Source organism: Lampris incognitus, chromosome 8 (genome assembly GCF_029633865.1).
Source record: "Lampris incognitus isolate fLamInc1 chromosome 8, fLamInc1.hap2, whole genome shotgun sequence".
Lineage (NCBI taxonomy): Eukaryota > Metazoa > Chordata > Actinopteri > Lampriformes > Lampridae > Lampris > Lampris incognitus.
This window is the reverse complement of record NC_079218.1, coordinates 1,729,207-1,752,295: the sequence shown is the minus strand read 5'-3', so window position 1 is coordinate 1,752,295 and position 23,089 is coordinate 1,729,207. Positions and strand designations below refer to the sequence as shown.

The following is a 23,089-nucleotide window of genomic DNA, read 5'->3' as shown; positions in this document are numbered from 1 at the left end:
TCATAAAAGGAATCTCAAGCTCTTTAATGAACATGCCTATCGTCATTATCTGTCTAATTTTGACTGGAAAAGAATTGGTTTGATCCCTAATGTCGAGATAGCTTGGACATTCTTTAGGGATGGTTTTATGCAAATTGTAAATAAACATGCCCCGTTAAGAAGATACAGGGTAAAGGGTCGAGATAACCCCTGGTTCTCCCCAGAGCTTGCAGATACTATTCACGTGCGTAATTTGGCTTGGGCAAAGGCAAGGAAATCAGGTTCCTCAGCTGACTGGCTTGTTTTCAGACAACTAAGAAACAAATGCTCTTCTTTTATTAAGAAAGCCAAATCAGAATACTATTTGTCTGTCACCACTGAGAACCTAAATAATCCTCGAAAATTTTGGAAAGTTATTAATTCACTTTCTGTGAGCAAAAGCTCTTAAACTCTACCTACCTATGTTTTAAAGGATTCTGTTCCTGTCTATGATAAAATGGAGGTACTCACGTGTTTTAATGAGCATTTTATATCTTCTGGCTCTTTATTTGACTCTGTATCTGTCTCTGTGAAACCTTGCGCAGACCTCTCAATGTATGGTGGTCAGCCTTTCAACTTTATACCTTTCTCTGTTCAGGAAGTTTATAATGCCCTTAAGGCTTTAGATCCTAGAAAATCCTCTTGACCTGATCAAATTGAACCTTACTTCTTGAAACTGGCAGCTGATTTTGTAGCAGAGCCTCTTGCATAATCTTTTTAATCTTACAGTGGATGAGATGAGATTCCCCTGCTATGGAAATCAGCTTTTGTTCTCCCTCTATTAAAAGGGGGTGATCCAGCGATTTTAACTAATTACAGACCAATATCGAATCTATCTGTGCTGGCCAAAATTCTTGAAGCTCTTGTGGAGGAGCAAGTAAAGGAGTTTTTACACTCCAATGCCATCCTGTTGAAATATTAATCAGGCTTTAGAAAAAAACATAGTACCATCACAGCTGCAATGAAGTTGGTTAATGACATTTCTGTTGCACTTGACAAGAAACAACATTGTGCGTCACTTTTTATTGATTTGTCAAAAGCGTTTGACATTGTTGACCACAGTATTTTAAAATGTAGACTCCGTCTTTCAGGATTTTCAGAGCAAGCAGTCGCTTGGTTCTCAGATTACCTTAGTAACAGAACTAAGTGCACTAAACATGAGGGTCTATGTACTGATTTTGTTACTGTCCACAATGGGGTGCCGCAGGGCTCTGTATTAGGTCCCCTTTTATTCATTATTTACATCAATGATTTGCATCTACACGTGTCAGATGTTAATTTGCATTTTTATGCTGACGATACAGTTATTTATTGCTGTGGATCTACTCTTGTTCAGGCCATTGAATCCCTGCTGAAAGCCTTTGTAGCTGTCCAGCACTCATTATTTCAGCTGAAACTTCTTCTAAACGCTGATAAGACTAAGCTTATGCTGTTTTCCAATTCTAGGAAGATATCATAAATTATCCCTTCAGTAACCACTTTAGAGGGAATTGAAATAGAGGTGGTCAATGTGTACAAATACCTGGGTGTCCTGATTGATGACTCCCTCACTTTCAAGCCACATGTGGAGAATCTTGTGAAAAAGCTGAGACTGAAACTGGGTTTTTATTTTCAAAATAAGTTGTGTTTTTCTTTAAATGTAAAAAAGCGACTTGTTGCTGCCACCTTTTTACCTGTGTTGGATTATGGAGATCTTTTGTATATGAATACTTCTGCTCAATGTCTCTACGCATTAGACACTGCCTACCATTCTTCTTTGAGATGTATTACTAAGTGCAAATCATTGACACATCACTGTGAGTTGTATGCTCGGGTGGGATGGCCTACTCTGGCCACCCGAAGCCTCAGTCATTGGTATACTTTTATATATAAGGCAATCCTCGGTCTACTGCCTTCTTACATTTGTGACTTAATTGCACTGAGAAGTGCTGGCCCTTCCTCCTTTCGTTGTCTCGACTATGTGTTGCTTTCTGTTCCATATGCCCGACCTGAACTGGGTAAAAAGGCTTTTGTTCATTCTGCACCTTTATCTGGAATATGTTGCAGAATGACTGGAAACTTACAGAGTTAATCTCACTGAGCTGTTTTAAGTCCAAATTGAGAGTACTTGAAGCTGGTTTCACAACATGTACTTGTTTTTTTATAATCTGCTTGTAATTTTTTTTTTCTATTTTTTTTTGTCATTTGCTTGTGTTTTCAAATGTGTAATTTTGCAACTGTGTGATTTTGTAACTGAGCTTTCTAATTGCTGCTGCCTATCTTGGCCGGGTCTCCCTTGAAAAAGAGGTTTGTAATCTCAACGGGATCCTCCTGGTTAAATAAAGGTTAAATAAATAAACCAATCTCCATTACACTCTTGTACTAGCATTAGCCTATTGTCTTGAAGTCTACAACAGCAAAATCAATTAGCTAACTCTTGTTCTTATGCACAAATATACATATGCAACTCAAAGTTATACAAACAAAACTCTTATTGTCCGACTCACATTTGTAAACGGTTTTACCAAACCTCAAAGGTGGAAAACTCTTATGGCAGACACAAAACTCTCGCCATCATCTGGTCTGCAGTTGTTCGCCTTCTCTGCTCTGCACGGTACAAAAAAACGTGACCACACCGAACATTGTTCACTTCCTGGCAGCGTGATAGCATCAGCGATACACATCCCATTCTTAAAGTGACAGTAGCATAAATGCCATAATAGAAATAGGGACTTGAATCTTGGTTTCCGAGTTTATAAGGATTTAAATTAATTTCTTTTACATTCTACACTAACACTCCTTTACCACCGGGTTACACTCTCCCCTGCTTAACTATCAACATCCTCAGTGACTGCATAAGTACTCTTCACCTCTTTCAAAGCTTCTCTAAACACTGAACCTAAATTCGCTAGGATCTGAGATACAATTGCTGAACTTAGGGACAGAGACTCTAAAGCTGATTTTGGCTCATGATGTGGATTTGTATGCACACCAGCATTGATTCTCTTTATTCCTGCGAGGAGCAGGGATGGGAACCTGTACCACAGGTACAGGGTCAGGTACGGGCTCTGAATCAATATTTACTGACTGTCCCAGTTCAGGGTCCAAAGTCTCAGTCTCTATAACACTGGGTTCTACATCAGGCATTACTGACTCAATAGACTGAGGGTCAGGAACAGGTAGTGGATCGGTTTCTGAATTATTCTTTACCCTAAAAGAAACCTCTTCAATCACAATTCCATCATCATGTTCTCCATCTGACCTCTCTGATTCTGAACCTTCAGACTGAATAGGCTAACGGATTGGTCTGGTGACCCTCTTTCTAGGCATAGTGCTAGGGAGAGTTGGATTTACACATGGCCTAATGTCTACCCTGTTCACTCTCTTAACAGGCCCTCCCTCAACAGGTCGAACTGTGTATGTAGTTCCCTGTATCTCCACAACACACAGTTGCACCCTATGCATCCTGTATTTTGTTTCTCCCAAAAGGTCTATGTCATAAGTATACATGCTGACCTTCCTCTACCGGGGGACAGTACACCTTGTCATTGTGAACAGCAATCCGTTCAGCAGCTTTCTGCTCGAGTATTCTTTTGCTCGTGCATGGGCATCTTAGTCCTTGCTGATGAACAACCAACCAATCAAGTTTTATATCCTCAGAACACCCCTGTCCAAGCAGGGCATCGACTGGGAGATAAGGATCCACACCATACAGTAGGTAATGAGGAGAATAACCTGTCGTTGAGTGTTGAGTCACGTTGTATGCATACACCAATTCTGGTAAATGCTCAGGCCAACGCCTGTTTTTGTCAATGGGCAGTGTGCGCAAAAGCTCATGTAATGTTCTATTAAAACATCACATTGGGTATTTCCTGTAGAATGGTGGGGAGTAGTTCCCGTTTTCTTTATCCCATAGAACTTGCAAATTTCAGCTATTACCTGACTCTCAAAATTCTGGCCCTGATCCGAATGCAACCGTTCAGGCACGCCATACTTCATGAACCATTCCCTCAACAGCACTTTAGCTGTGGTGTCTGCCTTTTGGTCACGTGTGGGAAAAGCTTGTGTGAACGTTGTAAACACATCTGTAATCACAAGAACATTTTCTCTTCCATATGTAGCTGGCTCAAGCACTGTGAAATCTACAGCTACAACCTCCAAAGGCCTCGATGCAAGGAACGATCTCATAGGGGGGTGAATTTTTGGATGTGGCATTTTAGCAAGAAAACAGCACTGACATTTTTTGATCCACAGCTCCACATCCTCATGCATCCTGACCCAGGAACACCTGTCTCAGTAAGTGTAAGGTCCTCTCAATGCCTTGGTGACCCATGGAGTCATGCACACTTTCCAAAACCTGATTTTTCAAGCAGGCAGGTAAAAGCAGTTAAAAGCTCTCCCTGTGGCACACATTTACCAACCGGTACAGTAACCCATCTCGTTCCTTCACATGGTTCCAATACTTTAGCATGGACTTAACAGCTCTACTGAGACTCTTCCTTTCCTGACTATTTGGCTTACGCTTTTGATCCCAAAAAGACCGTAGCACACTAAGCACAGGATCCTGACTCTGAAATGTACACAACTCATCGTGGGAATACCCAGGCAGGGTAGGTGTAGCCTCCCGAGTGCCTACTGGGCACACACCGGCTCCCAGAGCCTGGATGTGGTTTACTCTACAGCACTCAAGCCCTGCTGTGACTAGTTCAGGCTCTAGTGCAGTTCCTCTGCATGTCATCGTACAAATGGTAACACAGTCATCAAATTCAGCATCTTCCCTGTTAGTGTCAGGCTCCCCTGCTAACGACTGCCGTGAGAGGGCATCAGCTGCTGCATTGCACCGCCCTGGACGATACTGAACTTCAAAATCAAATGCGGCCAACTGCGCTACCCACCTTTGCTCTATGGCCCCTAGATTTGCACTTTTGAAACGACATAAGGGGTTGTCAGTCACTGCTGTGAACTTTGAACCAAGCAGATATCCATGGAATTTCTCTACTATTGTCCATTTGAGTGCCAGTAGTTCGAGCTTCATGCTGCTATAGTTCTTGTCATTCTTTTCTGCGTTTCTCAGCCTCCGACTGGCACATGCAATTACCCTTTTTCTGTCATCCTGTTGCTGATATAGGACCGCTCCTAAGACATGACTACTCGCATCGGTCTCTAATATGAATGGACAGGTAAAATCAGCATAACCAAGTATGGGTGCACTGTTTTTTCTTTCAAGGCATCAAAAGCATTTTGACATTCTGTGTTCCATAATGCACAAAGTTGCTTGACTTTAGTTGGGCTGCCAGCATTAAGACACAAATTCACAACATTATGAAGTGGACCGGCAATCTTTGAAAAACCATCAACATATCTCCTATAATAACTACAAAACCCAAGGAATGATCTAAGTTCCTTCAATGTAGCAGGGGCTGGCCATTGTTTTACAGCTGCTACTTTTCCAGGATCTGTAGCCATACCATCTGCAGAGATTTGATGACCCAGGAACTTGACTTCTTGTTGAATGAGATAGCATTTCTCCAACTTCACCTTCAGTCCTGTCTCTTTAAGGCATTTTAACACTGTTTCTAGCCTCTCTAAGTGTTCCTGGAAGCTCTGTGAATACACTAGTATGTCGTCCAAATACACTAGCATAATCTGGAAGACCAGGTCACTCATTGTTGCCTGCATTAACTGTTGGAACGTCGCAGGTCCATTGCAAACAGCCATGGGCATGCGAAGATATTCAAACAGACCAAAAGGCGTTGCAAATGCTGTCATATGCCTGTTACGTTTATCTACTGCCACCTGGTGGTATCCACTGGCAAGATCAATGGTTGAGAAAAACGCTGCACCTTGTAAAGCATCAAAGCTCTCGTCGATGCGGGGTAGTGGGAATGCATCTTTCTTTGTCTTCTGATTTAACATCCTATAGTCTACACACAGACGTATAGTGCCATCGGCCTTTCGTACTATCACCACAGGAGAAGCATAAGAGCTGTCACTATCCCGAATGACACCTTTCCTCAATAGCTTTGAAATGTGCTCTTGGACCTCTCTGTACTGTGTCGGAGAAATGCGATGGTACGGTTGTGCAACTGGTTCCTCATCAACCAGCTTAATTTCATGCTTAACCTGATCGGTATAGCCAAGGTCATGATTATCATGAGTGAAAACATCTATGTACTTAGCTAGTAACTCACATAGTTTGTTTCTCTCTTCAACTGTGCCACCAATGTCAAGCTTGTCAATAACTGACTGCACTCTACTCAGAGCATCAGAATCATTTCTCTCCACTATAACCTTCTCAACATCAGCAGAGATGCGCTGAAAATTTGCTTAACAGGTCTGTTTGCTGTCAACACTCTCAACTCAAGATACAATACCCAGCCGGGTTCTCGGGCAGAACCACACATCCTTTTGTGAGAAATTGACAACTTGGACTGGGACGGTTTGACACTGACCACTCGCCAGTGTTGGAATGACCAACAGACCTGAGGGAGCGGTGTGTTCTCAGGTTCTACCAGCAGTTGAACATCTTTCTCAGCCTCCTTAAGGGTTCCCTTTACCATGACAGTGGCTACGGATGTGTACCTTATCTCTACCAGCGACTCTGGCAATGGCTTTCTTATCAACACTGCATGTCTGCATTTGCTGAAACACAGTTCTCCATTCCGAATCGAATGTCCCACCCAGTGTAGTATCAAATTCAGATTGCACTTATTGCCAACACTTATGAATGATATTCATACCAATGATGCAGGGTTCTGTCACCTGGGAGCTCTGAGAGTCCTTTACAACCAAAAAGCCACAATCTGGGATTTTCATACCCATTGCTATAACTTCCAATTCAAGGTAACTTAGGTAAGGTATCTCTAGTCCATTTGCAGCAGTTATTCGAAGCCAACTGGAGGTGGAATCCACATCCTTCCCTTCCAAGTGCTTCCGAAAGAACTTTTCAGTGATGGTGCTTACATTGCTACCAGTATCCACTAAACAATGTGCTGTAGTACCACCGATATTAAGCTCTTTACTGGGCATTTTCCTATTGCACGCTCTATCACCTGCTCTCGGGTTGGCTGACCTTTCTGTGAGTCGTTTATCTGTCCCCGAATTGCCCGACTCTTTACAACCGGGGGGGGGGGGTCTCGTTACCCTGAGCATCTGTGAAGACAAGGTCTGTGGAAGCATTGTGACACTTCTGTCTGCGATTCTTAGCAATATGTCCCGTAGTCTGGCACTTGAAACATATCGGCTTATAATCATCTGTGAATTTAGGCTGAGCTCTAGGTTTGTTACCTGAAAAAGCACCAGTGCCCTTGGTCTGCATAGCCAAATCCTGTACTGTCTGAGTTAATTTACTGATGGCTTTCCCTTGCTCTGCAATACTTTTCATCACATCCTCTAGAGCAGTGTTTCTCAACCGGGGGTCCGCGGACCCCTAGTGGTCCGTGGTGTAATTGCAAGGGGTCCGTGAAAATAAAATATCTTTAAAAAAAGATCCTATGACATTTATAGAAATAGGATTATTTTACTCAAATGTGACAGAGACCTTTATCTACCTAAACTATAAAGGGCAACAGGACTTTTTTCTCTAATTACATCTGTTTCACAAGTGTAATTTATTGTATTTTAATAAGAGATCTCGCTCCCGTTTGCATTGTTAAAAGTTACTGCATAAAAATTCTGTTGTTACATACATCTGAAAGTTACTGAATACATATTCTGTTTTGTTACATATATCTGAAAGTTACTGAAAACATATTCTGTTTTGTTTCACATATCTGAAAGTTACTGCATAAGAATTCTGTTTTGTTACATATATCTGAAAGTTACTGAATACATATTCTGTGTTGTTACGTATATCTGAAAGTTACTGAATACATATTCTGTTTTGTTGCATATATCTGAAAGTTACTGAATACATATTCTGTTTTGTTACATATATCTGAAAGTTACTGCATATATATTCTGTTTTGTTACATATATCTGAAAGTTACTGAATACATATTCTGTTTTGTTACATATATCTGAAAGTTACTGAATACATATTCTGTTTTGTTACATATATCTGAAAGTTACTGCATAAGAATTCTGTTTTGTTACATATATCTGAAAGTTACTGAATACATATTCTGTTTTGTTACATATATCTGAAAGTTACTGCATAAGAATTCTGTTTTGTTAACTATATCTAAGTTACAACTGAAAGCTCTTATTTTTGCCCCAAAGAGTGAATAAATGCTATAATGCAATTTAAAATGCAGTTTCTATCAAATTGCAACCCCCCTCCCCCAAGATCAGGTGGAGGGGTCCTCAGAGTAGATCAAAAATACGCAGGGGGTCCAGGACCCCAAAAAGGTTGAGAGAGAGACTGTCTTCTCACTAGCTGTAACTGTTGTACAGTGCACATCGGTAGTCCGATGACTAGAGCCCACGTTTTTACTTTTAGCCACCTTTACATTTTCTCCTGACTCCTCCATAATCCACAAGTAAGCTTCCTCACGCACTTCTATCATAGTAGCATTTGGGTGAGTTCTGACATATTTACGGAGTTCTCGTTTCAATGAATGGTCTGACTCCTTTAACAAACTGATCCCTGAGTATCACTTTTCTATTAGCCACAGAACCGGGACTTTGGGTCTGCACTAAGGTTGGGGCTTGTGAGAAAGCATGTGAAAAGTCACGTATGTTCTCATCTTCCCTCTGTTTACAGCTATAAAAGCTCTGCAGTAACTGAGAAGCACTACGTTTGTCCCTAAAAGCTTCCTTGAGAAAGTTAAAGAGGTCACTTATCTGATCAGTTCTAGCATCATTTCTCAAACACACCTCCTTTAAGGCTGGCCCTTTCAGGAGGGACATGAGAAAATCAAACTGTTCAAGGGCAGATTGATTTCTTGCATGTAAAACACCGTCAACCTCTTCGATAAAATCATCAACAGATCTCCCATCTTCATCAAAATCACCACTAAATGGCAAAATGTGACGATCTCGAGGAACATAAACATGGGATCTAGTGGGTGCATCATTCACTGAGGTAACTGCATTCATTACTTGTTCCTGTTTTCGAATCAGTTCGCTAATCTGTGCCTATACATCAATTTCTTCTGCATCACTTTCACTCCCTGAGGAGTGCTCCTCATTCACTGTTGACATTTTTCCGTTTTTTTTTTCCCAAGTCCAGTCTAGTCTTGTACACTTTGACAAAGGATAGAGACAGGGCAGCAGGGTAGACTAGAAGGAGGGACTCTGGTGACGTCTTCTCCAAACTCTGGATTCCCAGTCTTCTCTGGCACACCAGGCACTGCTTTCTCTCTATTTCAAGGGGACAGCTGGGCCACTCTTCACCACTACCGTATTTATTTATTTTAAGCTGCATTCACAAAATTTTTCCAAACTATCAGAATGGGGACTTGAAACGTGGTATCCGAGTTTATAAGGATTTAAATGAATTTCTTTACATTCTACACTTATACTCCTTTACCACCGGGTTACATATATACACTATATATGTACAGTATATATGTACTGTATACAGTGTACACTATATATGCACATTATATATGTACACTATATGTGTACTGTATATATGTACACTAAATATGTACTGTTTTTATGCAATTCAAAGATACTGCTGACTTTTCTTTCAAAATCATTTGGTTGCTAATGTCCGTTGTTGGTGCAATTATAAGGCACTTGGGGCGGGGCTGTTTTGCAGGATGTGATGTACGGGCACAGAGGCAGCTCCACATAGGAGTGTGCGTTCAGTTGCACACCATACTTCCTGCCTTGTTTCTGACAACATCAAGCTCGCTCTGGCCCATGCTCCCTCACAGCGGTAAACATGCTGGCTGCGCTGGCTGCCTGCTCCAAACGCCATGACAAACACTCCGCTTGTACGATCAGTTCATTTCTAGAAATTCTGAACTTTACATTTTAGAAAACAGAATAGGGCCAATGGTCTGGAAACAAATATTTTTCCATACCCTCTTTTCTTTTTTCCATACTTACCCAGACCTGGAAATTACTAAAACCAAATGCCATACTTTTTCATACTGCGTAGCAACCCTGTACTGCAGGACGGAGGAGTCTGTCCTCCTCTTTCAGAAAACAAGTGATGCTCTGGCCAACCTGTGCAGAGCATCGGTAGTGCAGTGATGTTAAAACATGCTTCTGCGTTAGTCTCCGACTGTCTTTACAAGGTGTTAGGAGACACAGTCTACCTTTTGCTGAGGTAAAATACTGCAACATGATCTGAGATACTCACCCGCTCTAGCGTGATTTCTTCAAACTCATACTCAATTTCCGTCCCGTTGACCTGAAGAAAATGCAAAAATGGGAAAATTAGCTTCGGCTATGCTCTCCATTCATACGTGCCTTACCTAATGAGATGTAATTAAGGATGCTCGACTGTGCTCAAAACTAGACTAAAAAATAAAAAAAAACCTGTCAGACCCAAAAGACTCGACAAATGTGGTTATATTTTAGTAGTTCTAGTTAAGGACGAATAGAACTCCACTCTGCTACATCACTGCGGTGTGTTTTACTGGGCCACTTATCATTCCTCTGCTAATTAGGCTCCAGGAAGTGGTACGAGGCGATGCCTGCTCCTTATCTGGTTTACCAACATTAGCTATTTCTGAACCGCACAAGCCAGTAAGTCACTGTGCAAACTTTCCAGGATGATTCAGTCACTTCCTGGATCTTCCTGTATCTTCCCGTATCTCGCTGAGATGATTAATTAGCAACAAGCATTTCCTTGTGTGTTCGCTCAGGAACAGCGAGCGATCAGATGAGATGGTGGTGCTGTGTATTATGGTCCCAGGTGGTTGTCTGATTTTGTTACTGGAGCTTTGGAAGATGCAGGGGGGGGGGGGGGTAAAAACCACATAAAGGCTGTCACAGTTGTTCATGAAGCACCATATACCAGAAGGACCACGTGTATTTAACGACAGCAGTTTGTCAGAATGTATGTTCACTCGATATAACCATATACGCTATTAACTTCCTGCACAAAGTGATGAGAAAAGTCACCATGCAGGAAACCATGACAACAACCTTACTAACATCTTGCCCGTAACAGATGCTGTAGATGGTTCAGGAAGTACTAGCATTACTGTTAGCATGGTCGCTAACTGTGACAGTTTACCATCAAAGAGCTTCCACATCTTGGTCTGGACCGAACTGCACAGGCAGCATCGGTTATTTTCACTTTTTTCCTCCCTTTTCCCCCCCAATTGTGTCCGGCCAATTACCCCACTCTTCCAAGCCGTTCTGGTCTCTGCTCCACCCCCTCTGCTGATCCGGGGAGGGCTGCAGACTACCACATGCCTCCTCCCATACATGTGGTGTCACCAGCTGCTTCTTTTCACCTGACAGTGAGGAGTTTCACTAGGCGGACATAGCACGCGGGAGGATCACACTATTTCCCCCAGTTCCCCCTCCTCCCCGAACAGGCACCCTGACCGACCAGAGGAGGCGCTAGTGCAGTGACCAGGACACATACCCACATCCGGCTTCCCACCTGCAGACATGGCCAATTGTGTCTGTAGGGACGCCCGAGTAAGCTGGAGGTAACACAGGGATTCGAACCACCTGATCCCCATGTTGGTAGGCAACGGAATAGACTGCCACGCCACCTGGACGCCCCCATTACTTTCCCTTTTGTCTTGTACACTGCGCTGCTGCAGCATTTATTTGTTTTGATGTAAAAATCAAGTTGCAAAGTGCTCTAGATGACGGTTTTTATAAATTCCTGTTCTGGTCTTTTATTTATGACACCTATCAATAATTCAATCTGTTTTACCGGGACATGCTGCATGATAAAACCCTTCCAGTGTACACTGCTTCACCTTAAAGAAAGAAGCTTTTTTTTTGTAACCCTGTTTAAGCATCAGTTTATTTTTTCCTCTGTAGGACTGAAACAACAGGATGATCAACCGGTGGTCTCATACAAAATAAACTAAGATACTCACTCAGAAATACAGATACGAACAATTACAAAAACATGAAAAAGGACTCACATAAGGTACAGACTCCAAAGTGTCAGTGTTGACTATTATTGGGGCGGGGCTGGCCTGTAAGAGAAAGAGGAAGAAAGAAAGGGGGAAGGAGGGGAAGAGAGAGAGATGGGGGGGGGGGGGGGAGAGAGACACCACTGTTAGCAAACAGCAGTGACAGTATGGTGGGTGAGATGCCCGGGCCCACCACTGTCCTACTTTCCATAAATGGATCCAGGGGACAGCTTCTGGATCATGCTGTGACTTCACTCTGCATCATCAACAATTTAACAGCCTTCCATTTGCTGGACGGGTACAACAAACACCCCCTCTCATCAGCAGCACTCTGATAAGACCGTTTTAGCTGGGTGCTTTTAGCTCTGGGGAGAGATGAGAATGGGGGGTGGGGAGTTAAATGAGGGGCTGGAATTGGGTTGCATGATATGTCTGTGCAACCACTGGCACTGTGATAGTGAAATGCAGCGATATTTCTGAGACCAAAGATGCTTGAGTATTGTAAGAGGCTGAATGTACATGATCCGGACAGGGCAGCATCTTGTGTTGGCTGTATACACACACACACACACACACACACACATATATACACATATGATTTTTATTTTTATTTTGATGTACTTTATTAATCCCTGTGGGGAAATTCTTCTCTGCATTGCATTTAACCCATCCTAGCTGTGCAGCTAGCAGCAGTGGGCAGCCGCCGTGCAGCATCTGGGGACCAACTCCAGTTCATCTTGCCACGCCTCGGTCAGGGGCACAGACAGCAGTATTAACCCTAACATGCATGTCTTTTGTCCTATATAGCCAATGTTAATCCCATATAGCCTATGTGGGATTAATACATCAAAACAAGTGTCGAAGGATCCATATCTAAAACCATGGCGGCAAATTGGATGCAGTATCATCGAGCAAATATGCAGTATTCTCTTGCTTTTCCGCACGGAACACACTGCAGAGTAATCAGGGAGCAGTTTCCAGTGGTCCATCGTTGTGATGCCTTATAGTATGTTGACACTGTCTGCATGAAGTGAAACCTGTGTGCCTAAATGCACACAAGATGCTTTCCCGATGCGGCCCACAGAAGCTGAACCGATGGCTAAAGGTAGGGCTCCCACGAGAGACACCCCGTGTTTCAGCCCCAACATATATGTACATGCACTGACACCACAGAGGCAGCAGCTGAAGTCACACTATGTAGACACTCGACTTGATGCAGACTCACATCAGAAGACATCGCTCAAGGACGCCCGTTGACTCCTTTGGAATTCTGCCTTTGATTCTTTACAAGATGAATAGAAAAAAGCAATCAAGGCCAATAACAAAAAGAAAGCCCTCGTCCTTCTCTGTGAATAATTATCATTATAAAGAATTCAATGCATATCATTTGAAATATCGTATTGTGTGTCGGCAAAAAGAACACCTGAAAAATCAGCACCCTTTTTTCAAACAGCCAAGGTTTTGTTTTGTTTTTTGCAATTTCTCAGTCATACAGTGCGAAGAGAATGTATGTGGTGATTACTCATTATTTAGTGCTGTCTGTCTTGAAGACTCTTTGATGATGATGATGATGATGATGAAGAGAGACCCTCTAACAGAACATACAGTATGTGCTGTGGATCTGAGCAACATCAGACTATAAACCACATGAGTTTGCTTGATGGTCAATGCAATGACATCAGAGACAGTAAGGTGATTGTGACAGCCCCTGCCAGGGGCTGTCACAATCACCCCCCCCCCACTCCATTATATATATATATATATATATATATAGCGCTTTATTGAAAGCTGATGATTGCTTATGAAACAGGCTTGTACTGTCTCATAAAGAATTTATTTGACTCACTGGATTATTTTGCTTCTTACTTGTTGAGCACTTTCCCTACCGTTGAGTGTTTCTTTAAACAAAGCTGTATATTTATAAATAATCCAGTGATTCAAGTAAATTCTTTATGAGACAATACAAGCCTGTTTCATGCCATAAGCAATCATCAGCTGTCAATAAAGCTACTATATATATAAATATAAGGGTTCCCCCATGGACTCAGTGAATTGAGCACTTTTATCAACATCATTGATGGTTTCCGGAAAAAAAATGCTTATATATATATATATATATATATATATAGAGAGAGAGAGAGAGAGAGAGAGAGAGAGAGAGAGAGAGAGAGATAATGTATATGTGTATGTATATATATGTGTGTGTGTGTGTGTGTGTGAATGTGTGTGTGTGTGTGTGTGTGTGTATATATATATATATATATATATACTACATTGTCCCTAGGTGTGAATGTGTGTGTGTGTGTGTGTGTGTGTGTGTGTGTGGGGCCCTGTGAGGGCCTGACGGCCATCCAGGGTGTCTCTGCTGGGATAGGCTCCAGCATCCCGGCGGCCCTGGGCAGGATGAATGGTTTGGATGATGGATGGATGGATGGACTATACACCAGGAACCCTCTCCTGTTGAGTTGGCGACTCACTCACAATGCGAGCACAGGCACAAGCCATCTGAGCACTGCGCTTTAACTCAACCTGAAGACTGTCTGAACAGCATCGGAGCAGCGAAGCGTCTGTGGTGCAACACAGCCAACACTTGTAGCACACTGCTGACTGCCAAACAGTAGAGGTGAAAAGGGCAAACACATTCCCCTTCACCTTTGCCTCACATGGACAATGTGCATACATCCCCGTTTCATTTTGTACCGCTGAACATCTCTGGTTGGAGGGTGTTACTGAAAATGTCATGAAGACATGATTACTGGGGAAAGGGGGAGGGGATCATCAACAATTATTCAAAGGTTCATTGTTATAATCAGCTGGAATTAATCTCTTAATGACAATAAATTGAATTGAATTGAATTGAATTATTGTGGCCAAATTAATGCAGTGGACAGACACTTTGGCTACGTTCAAACTGCAGGCAAAGTGGCCCAAATCTTCTTCTTTTTGTTTTGTTGCCTACGTGATGTGAAACACACCAGATTTGTTCTAAGCAGTGTGAACACACAAATCTGCCCCAGTCTGATCTTTTTAAATCAGATTCACACCACTTTCATATGTGGACCTACATCCGATACAGGTCCAGTTTCATATGTGGTCCTACATCCGATACAGGTCTGATTTCATATGTGGTCCTACATCTGATACAGGTCCGATTTCATATGTGGACCTACATCCGATACAGGTCTGATTTCATATGTGGTCCTACATCTGATACAGGTCCAGTTTCATATGTGGTCCTACATCCGATACAGGTCTGATTTCATATGTGGTCCTACATCTGATACAGGTCCGATTTCATATGTGGACCTACATCCGATACAGGTCTGATTTCATATGTGGTCCTACATCTGATACAGTCTGACTTCATATGTGGTCCTACATCTGATACAGGTCTGATTTCATATGTGGACCTACATCCGATACAGGTCTGATTTCATATGTGGTCCTACATCCGATACAGGTCTGATTTCATATGTGGTCCTACATCTGATACAGGTCCGATTTCATATGTGGACCTACATCCGATACAGGTCTGATTTCATATGTGGTCCTACATCCGATACAGGTCCGATTTCATATGTGGTCCTACATCTGATACAGGTCTGATTTCATATGTGGTCCTACATCCGATACAGGTCTGATTTCATATGTGGTCCTACATCCGATACAGGTCTGACTTCATATGTGGTCCTACATCCGATACAGGTCTGATTTCATATGTGGTCCTACATCCGATACAGGTCTGACTTCATATGTGGTCCTACATCCGATACAGGTCTGATTTCATATGTGGTCCTACATCCGATACAGGTCTGATTTCATATGTGGAACTACATCCGATACAGGTCTGATTTCATATGTGGTCCTACATCCGATACAGGTCCGATTTCATATGTGGTCCTACATCTGATACAGGTCTGATTTCATATGTGGTCCTACATCCGATACAGGTCTGATTTCATATGTGGTCCTACATCCGATACAGGTCTGACTTCATATGTGGTCCTACATCCGATACAGGTCTGATTTCATATGTGGTCCTACATCCGATACAGGTCTGACTTCATATGTGGTCCTACATCCGATACAGGTCTGATTTCATATGTGGTCCTACATCCGATACAGGTCTGATTTCATATGTGGAACTACATCCGATACAGGTCCGACTTCATATGTGGTCCTACATCTGATACAGGTCCGATTTCATATGTGGACCTACATCCGATACAGGTCTGATTTCATATGTGGTCCTACATCCGATACAGGTCTGACTTCATATGTGGTCCTACATCTGATACAGGTCTGATTTCATATGTGGACCTACATCCGATACAGGTCCGATTTCATACGTGGTCCTACATCCGATACAGGTCCGATGTCATATGTGGACCTACATCCGATACAGGTCTGATTTCATATGTGGTCCTACATCCGATACAGGTCTGATTTTTTGCAACGCGACGTCAGTCTGAGCTGTCATAGCAGAATACATGACCCACGAAGCAATATGCAGGGCGTTCAATTAACCCAATCACCACTCGCCACAATTTTTTCTTCCAGTTAAAAAAAAACATACACCATCTTAATTGATTGTACTGACGAGGAAAAACTCTGAAGAAATGAACCCCCCCCTCCCAAAAAAAAGGACTGTACAGTTGATCATGCAGAAACTAATCACATGATCAGATCAGTCAGGAGGACGGTCATGTGACCTACAATGGAAATCATCTGAGAATGCATGCTGATGGCAGGAAGCACTGATAAATCATCCGATATTCCAGATGAAGATGGCACATACAACAGCCTGCCTGTAGTCCTTCAGCGGGGGCTCATGCTCACGCTGGAGTTTGCTCAATAATTCAGGGGCAACACACTTTGTGTAGCGGCTGATGGAAAAAGGGGAGCCCATCAATATTTGACCAGCATCCCACGTAAGAAAATGTAAGCAGGCCGAGCTGTGGCGTGTAGGCTCGAGGTACCTTTAAAGTGAGAGGAGGAAGATGAAGAAGGGGTAACGAAGGAACAGACAGAATGGTCTCAGTCATAGGGTGCTAGGGAATCAGGTATGAGGGAGCTAAACTTCATAAAACAAAATTACCCAACAGCTAACTGGCACTTACAAATAAGAAAGTCCTCAACCTAAAATACGACTCAATGAACCTTATTTCCGTGTGAGCATGGGACTCAAAATCCCAATCACATTTCCTATGCAGTCGCTGGTGTCATCACACCGAGAGGCTGCAGCAGGATAATTCCATTCATTCTTCACACAGACTACCCTTCATCGACCCTGAGGTCAGCTGGCCTTCACCACTCAGAGGTGGTTGGCTTGTTGGTTTAAGAGGATCCGTCATCATCTCAGGATGTAGAAAGAGGGTCTCAAACCCGTATTCATCATAACCTTTCTTCCCACAATGGGCTGTGCGTCACAAATTGTGGTCACTCACTCACCCACCTGGTCACCCACTTGCTCACTCACCCACTTGCTCACTCACCCAGTCACCCACCCACCCAGTCGCTACTCACCCACCCACCCAGTCGCTCACTCACTCACTCACTCACCCACTCACCCACCTGTCACCCACTTGCTCACTCACCCACTCACTCAGTCATCCACCCCCTCACTCACTCAGTCACCCACCCACCCAGTCGCTCAGTCACCCACTCACCCACCCACCCAGTCGCTCACTCACTCACTCACTCACCCACCTGTCACCCACTTGCTCACTCACCCACTCACTCACTCAGTCATCCACCCCCTCACTCACTCAGTCACCCACCCACCCAGTCGCTCAGTCACCCACTCACCCACCCACCCAGTCGCTCACTCACTCACTCACCCACTCACTCACTCACCCACCCACCCAGTCACTCACCCACTCACTCACTCACTCACTCACTCACTCACTCACCCACCCACCCAGTCAGTCAGTCAGTCAGTCAGTCAGTCACTCACTCACCCACCCACCTGTTCGCTCACCCACTCACTCAACCACCCACTGAGTCACTCACTCACTCAGTCACCCACCCAGTCGCTCACTCACTCACTCACTCACTCACTCACCCACCCACCCAGTCACTCACTCATTCATCCACCCACTCGGTCACTCACCCACCCACCCAGTCGCAAACCCACTCACTCACCCAGTCGCTCACTCACTCACTCATTCACCCACCCACTCACTCACCCACCCACCCAGTCACTCACTCACTCACTCATTCACCCACCCACTCACTCACCCACCCACCCAGTCACTCACTCACTCACTCACTCATTCACCCACCCACTCACTCACCCACCCACCCACCCAGTCGCTCGCTCACTCACTCACTCACTCACTCACTCACTCACTCACTCACTCATTCACCCACCCACTCACTCACCCACCCACCCAGTCACTCACTCACTCACTCACTCATTCACCCACCCACTCACTCACCCACCCAGTCACTCACTCACTCACTCACTCATTCACCCACCCACTCACTCACCCACCCACCCACCCAGTCGCTCGCTCGCTCACTCACTCACTCACTCACTCACTCACTCACTCACTCACCCACCCAGTCACTCACTCACTCACTCACTCACTCACCCACCCACCCACTCACTCACTCACTCACTCACTCACTCACCCAGTCACTTACTCACTCACTCTGTCAGCCACTCACTCACCTACTCACCTACTCACTCACCCAGTCAGTTAGTCAGTCAGTCAGTCAGTCAGTCACACACTCACCCAGTCACTCACTCACCCGGTCACTCACTGTCACTCACCCAGTCACTCACCTACTCAGTCAGTCAGTCACTCACCCACTCAGTCACTCACTCACCCTATCAGTCAGTCACTCAGTGAGTCACTCATTCACTCACCCACTCAGCCATATATATATATATATATATATATATATATATATATATATATAATCAAAATATCAAATATCTTGTACAATTTCTCAGGGCAGCCCTGTGATGGCCTGGCGGCCTGTCCAGGGTGTCTCCCCGCCTGCCGCCCACTGACTGCTGGGAGAGGCTCCAGCATTCTGCGACCCTGAGAGCAGGAGAAGTGGCTGAGATGATGGAGGGATGGATGGAATTCCTCAGGGCACATGTCCATCAAGATTTGTGCCAGCAAAGAGAAACGCGTGCACAGGATCTGGTGACATAGTGGTTTTTACAAACAAGGTAAGAACATATCATTAACGTTTTGTCTCCTTTTTTGTCACTTCGACGGGCTGGTTTTTGTATGCCGAACTGCACTTATGTCCCGTAGCCCTCATTACAAAGGCAGAGCTAAAACTGATAACATTTGATGCTGACTGCTGCCCCCCCCCCCACACACACACACACACAAGTTAGATGATGGATGGTCCCCTATGACGCCTTCTGGCCTTGCTCAAGGCCATTCCACTCATGCAGTGATTGCACAAACGACACACATCTCAGCAATTAGATGTACAGTTATGGCGTTATGGCTGTATATATATATATATATATATATATATATATATATATATATATATATATACTATATATACACACACACACATATATATATATATGAATCAAACTTATGTAGCGCTTTTCTAACACTCAAAGTGGCTTTACAATAAAGGGGGTGAAACAAAACAGATAAACACACCACAGACATCCAGGGGTGGATGGGAAGGGGGGCTACGAGCGGGAGAAGGGGCAGCCACACACGACGCCAGCAGCAGTACTCTCCCACTTAGACACACACAACAGGGCAAAAAACACACATCATAAATCACATACATCACAGATGAAGTCTGAAGACATGAGTCCTGATTAATGACTTGCATATATATGTATATACATGTATATACATATATATACACATATATATATGTATATATGTGTATATACGTGTATATACATGTATATACACATATATATACACACACACACATATATATATATATATATGTGTGTGTGTGTGTGTGTGTATATATATATATGTATATATGCATTTGCAAAGGGTAAGACTTGCTGATGGTCAGTTGTGTCTTTGCAACTTTTGGAGAGGCCATTGTTACTGGAAAAAAAAATACAGGTTCATCCCACAAACAATTCAAATGAGAATAAGTTCTCATCTGCAACACAGTCAAAACTTACATTACACTGCTGCATATTGTAGCTGTGGAATAAAAACTGCAGGGACAGAAAAAACTCTCCATGCAGCAGATATGAATAAAGCAAAATACCAATCTACGTTCCTGTGGCACATTACAGTGAAAACAGGCAGACTGAGGGTGCACATGTAAACAGTCCTACACAGGGATGAGAGGCATGGGGGGCTGCTGTGGATGCAGACTCTTGTTTGACAAGATGATGTCCTGCTAAACTAAACCAGACTCGGGCAAACTAGACGAGATTAGATGAAACAACAGCTTGTAAATACATGCCATCCTATATATAAATGTGTACACACACACACACACACACACACACACACACACACACACACACACACACACACACACACACACACACACACACACACAGCGTTTAACAACAGCCCTGCAGAACAAGGCGTGGGTCTCCGTCAGTGTGTGTGTGAGTAGAGGCTGCATCGTTTTCCGGCTCATTGAGCACATACGCAGATCTTCATGTGGTCTCGCTCGTGGCACAAGAGTCTGAAGATGCCCCCAAATCTCGAGCCACTCCCTCTCCTAACCTTTCTGGCCCATCTTTTTATTCTCAGGCTGTAGCCAAAGTAATGCGTTCAGTTTGGTCCCGTCAACAGCTAAAATTTCCTGATTTGTTCAGACAGACCTAATGCCTCGGGAGGCAGTTTGACCACCGCCATCTTTTTTAGTTCTTTTTAACCCTTTACAAAAACATCCTCTGAAAAGGTCTCTCTTTCTAAAAATGAAAACAAAAGTAATTTAAATCTGTGAAAAACAGCTGCAAAAATGGAGCAAAGCAATGTGTGGTTTCAGGCTCAGAGCCACAGTTCTGCCTCCACCGCTAACAGCAGCCTCGCTGGAGCACTGGAGGTTAAGCAACACTGGCTGACCAGTCAAGTGAGAAGCACAGAAAATGTGCGAAAGAAAACAAAATGCTTCAGGTTGCCTGTTGTTGAAATCTGTTAAAATATATCCAACCCCATATCCAACCCTATATCCAACCCTATACCCAACTATATCCAACCCTAAACCCAACTATATCCAAACCTACATCCAACGCTATCCAACCCTATATCCAACCCTATAATCAACCCTATATCCAAATATATATCCAACTATATATCCAAACCTATATCCGACTCTATCCAACCTTATATCCAACCCCATATCCAACCCTAAACCCAACTATATCCAACTCTATCCAACCCTATATCCAACCCTATAACCAACCCTATATCCAAATATATATCCAACTATATATCCAAACCTATATCCAACTCTATCCAACCTTATATCCAACCCCATATCCAACCCTATATCCAACCCTAAACCCAACTATATCCAACTCTATCCAACCTTATATCCAACCCCATATCCAACCCTATATCCAACCCTATACCCAACTATATCCAACTCTATCCAACCCTATATCCAACCCCATATCCAACTCCATATTCAACTCTATATCCTACACTATATCCAACCCTATATCCAACTATATCCAAACCTATATCCAAATATATATCCAACTATATATCCAACCCTATATCCAACTATATCCAAACCTATATCCAACTCTATCCAACCCTATATCCAACTCCATATCCAACCCTATATCCAACTCTATATCCAACCCTATATCCAACTCTATATCCAACTCTATACCCAACCCTATATCTAACTCTATATACAACCCTATATCCAACTATATCTAACTCTATATCAACCCCATATCCAACCCTATATCAACTATATATCAACTCTATATCCAACTCTATATCCAACCTCATATCCAACTCTATATCCAACTCTATCCAACTCTATATCAAGCTCATATTATACTCTATATCCAACTCTATGTCCAATCCCATGTCGAACTCTATATCCAACTATACTATATCCAACTCTATACCCAACTATATAGCCAACCCTATATCTAACTCCTTATCCAACCCTATATCAAACTATATAGCCAACCCTATATCCAACCCCATATCCAACTATATCCAACCCTATATCCATCCCTATGTGCAACTCTATATCCAACCCTATATCTAACTCTACATCAAAGCCTATATCAAACTATATATCCAACCCTATATCCAACTATATACCCAACCCTATATGCAACTGTATATCCAATGCTATATCCAACCCTATATCCAATTCTATATCCAACCCCATATCCAATTCTATATCCAGCCCAATATCCAACTCTATATCCAATTCTATATCCAACACCGTATCCAACCCACATCTCCTATATCACATAGTGCACCAAAACATGATCCCAAATCTGATTCATGTCTCTACCAAAAGTACAGAAATAACAAACAGGCCCCTCAGTGGGACCAGCCAGTGATGTGCTCCTACAACAGAAAGCGTTACCTGGTAGGGCTCCTGCCAGCTCTGGGTGCAGCCACACTCTGAAGGCCACAGGTCACAACTGCCCCCTTTGGTGCGCACAGCTGCCAAACGGCTGGGGCTCCCACAAGAAGAGCTCTCCAAGTGCCAGGCCGTCATTCGGCCGCCCTTCCTGGGCAAGGTGGCTCCGCCGGGAACCAAGCTGTAATTGTAACGCTGAGCGTGGTGCTGATGGTGGTGGCGGCGGTCCTGATGCCAGCCACAGGGGCATGGTGCGTCTTCACAGCCTCCCCTACTGTCCATCTCCGCATAGCAGCTCTGCTGCTTGCTCAGGTAGGCAGTCATCGGCCCACCGCGCTCTTTAATCTCTGCTTACGCTCCACCTTATCCTTTTCTCCTTTCACCTCCACCCCACCCCTCGATGGTCTAGCCTTCTTTTGTTGGTTTTACTGCACAGTCACAAGCGCGAGACACTGTCCTGGGCGATGAGCGAGTCGCTCGCAGTGGCAAATTAATGATGAATGAACTGACTGGCTGCTGGAGCTCTGCTGGCTAGAATATGTGTGTGTGTGTGT

General features: G+C 43.6%; 1 protein-coding gene across 1 annotated transcript in view; it reads right to left on the bottom strand.

The window, feature by feature from the left end:
• The window catches only part of dlg2 (discs, large homolog 2 (Drosophila)), a 472,305-nt gene that overhangs the window by 92,225 nt on the left and 356,991 nt on the right, over nucleotides 1–23,089 (bottom strand). Inside the window, exons 12-13 of the mRNA XM_056284931.1 lie at nucleotides 12,009–12,057; nucleotides 10,253–10,303 (exon numbers count right to left, since the gene is read on the bottom strand). Coding sequence (XP_056140906.1) covers nucleotides 10,253–10,303; nucleotides 12,009–12,057 — 100 coding nt within the window. The remainder of the gene's footprint in view (nucleotides 1–10,252; nucleotides 10,304–12,008; nucleotides 12,058–23,089) is intronic.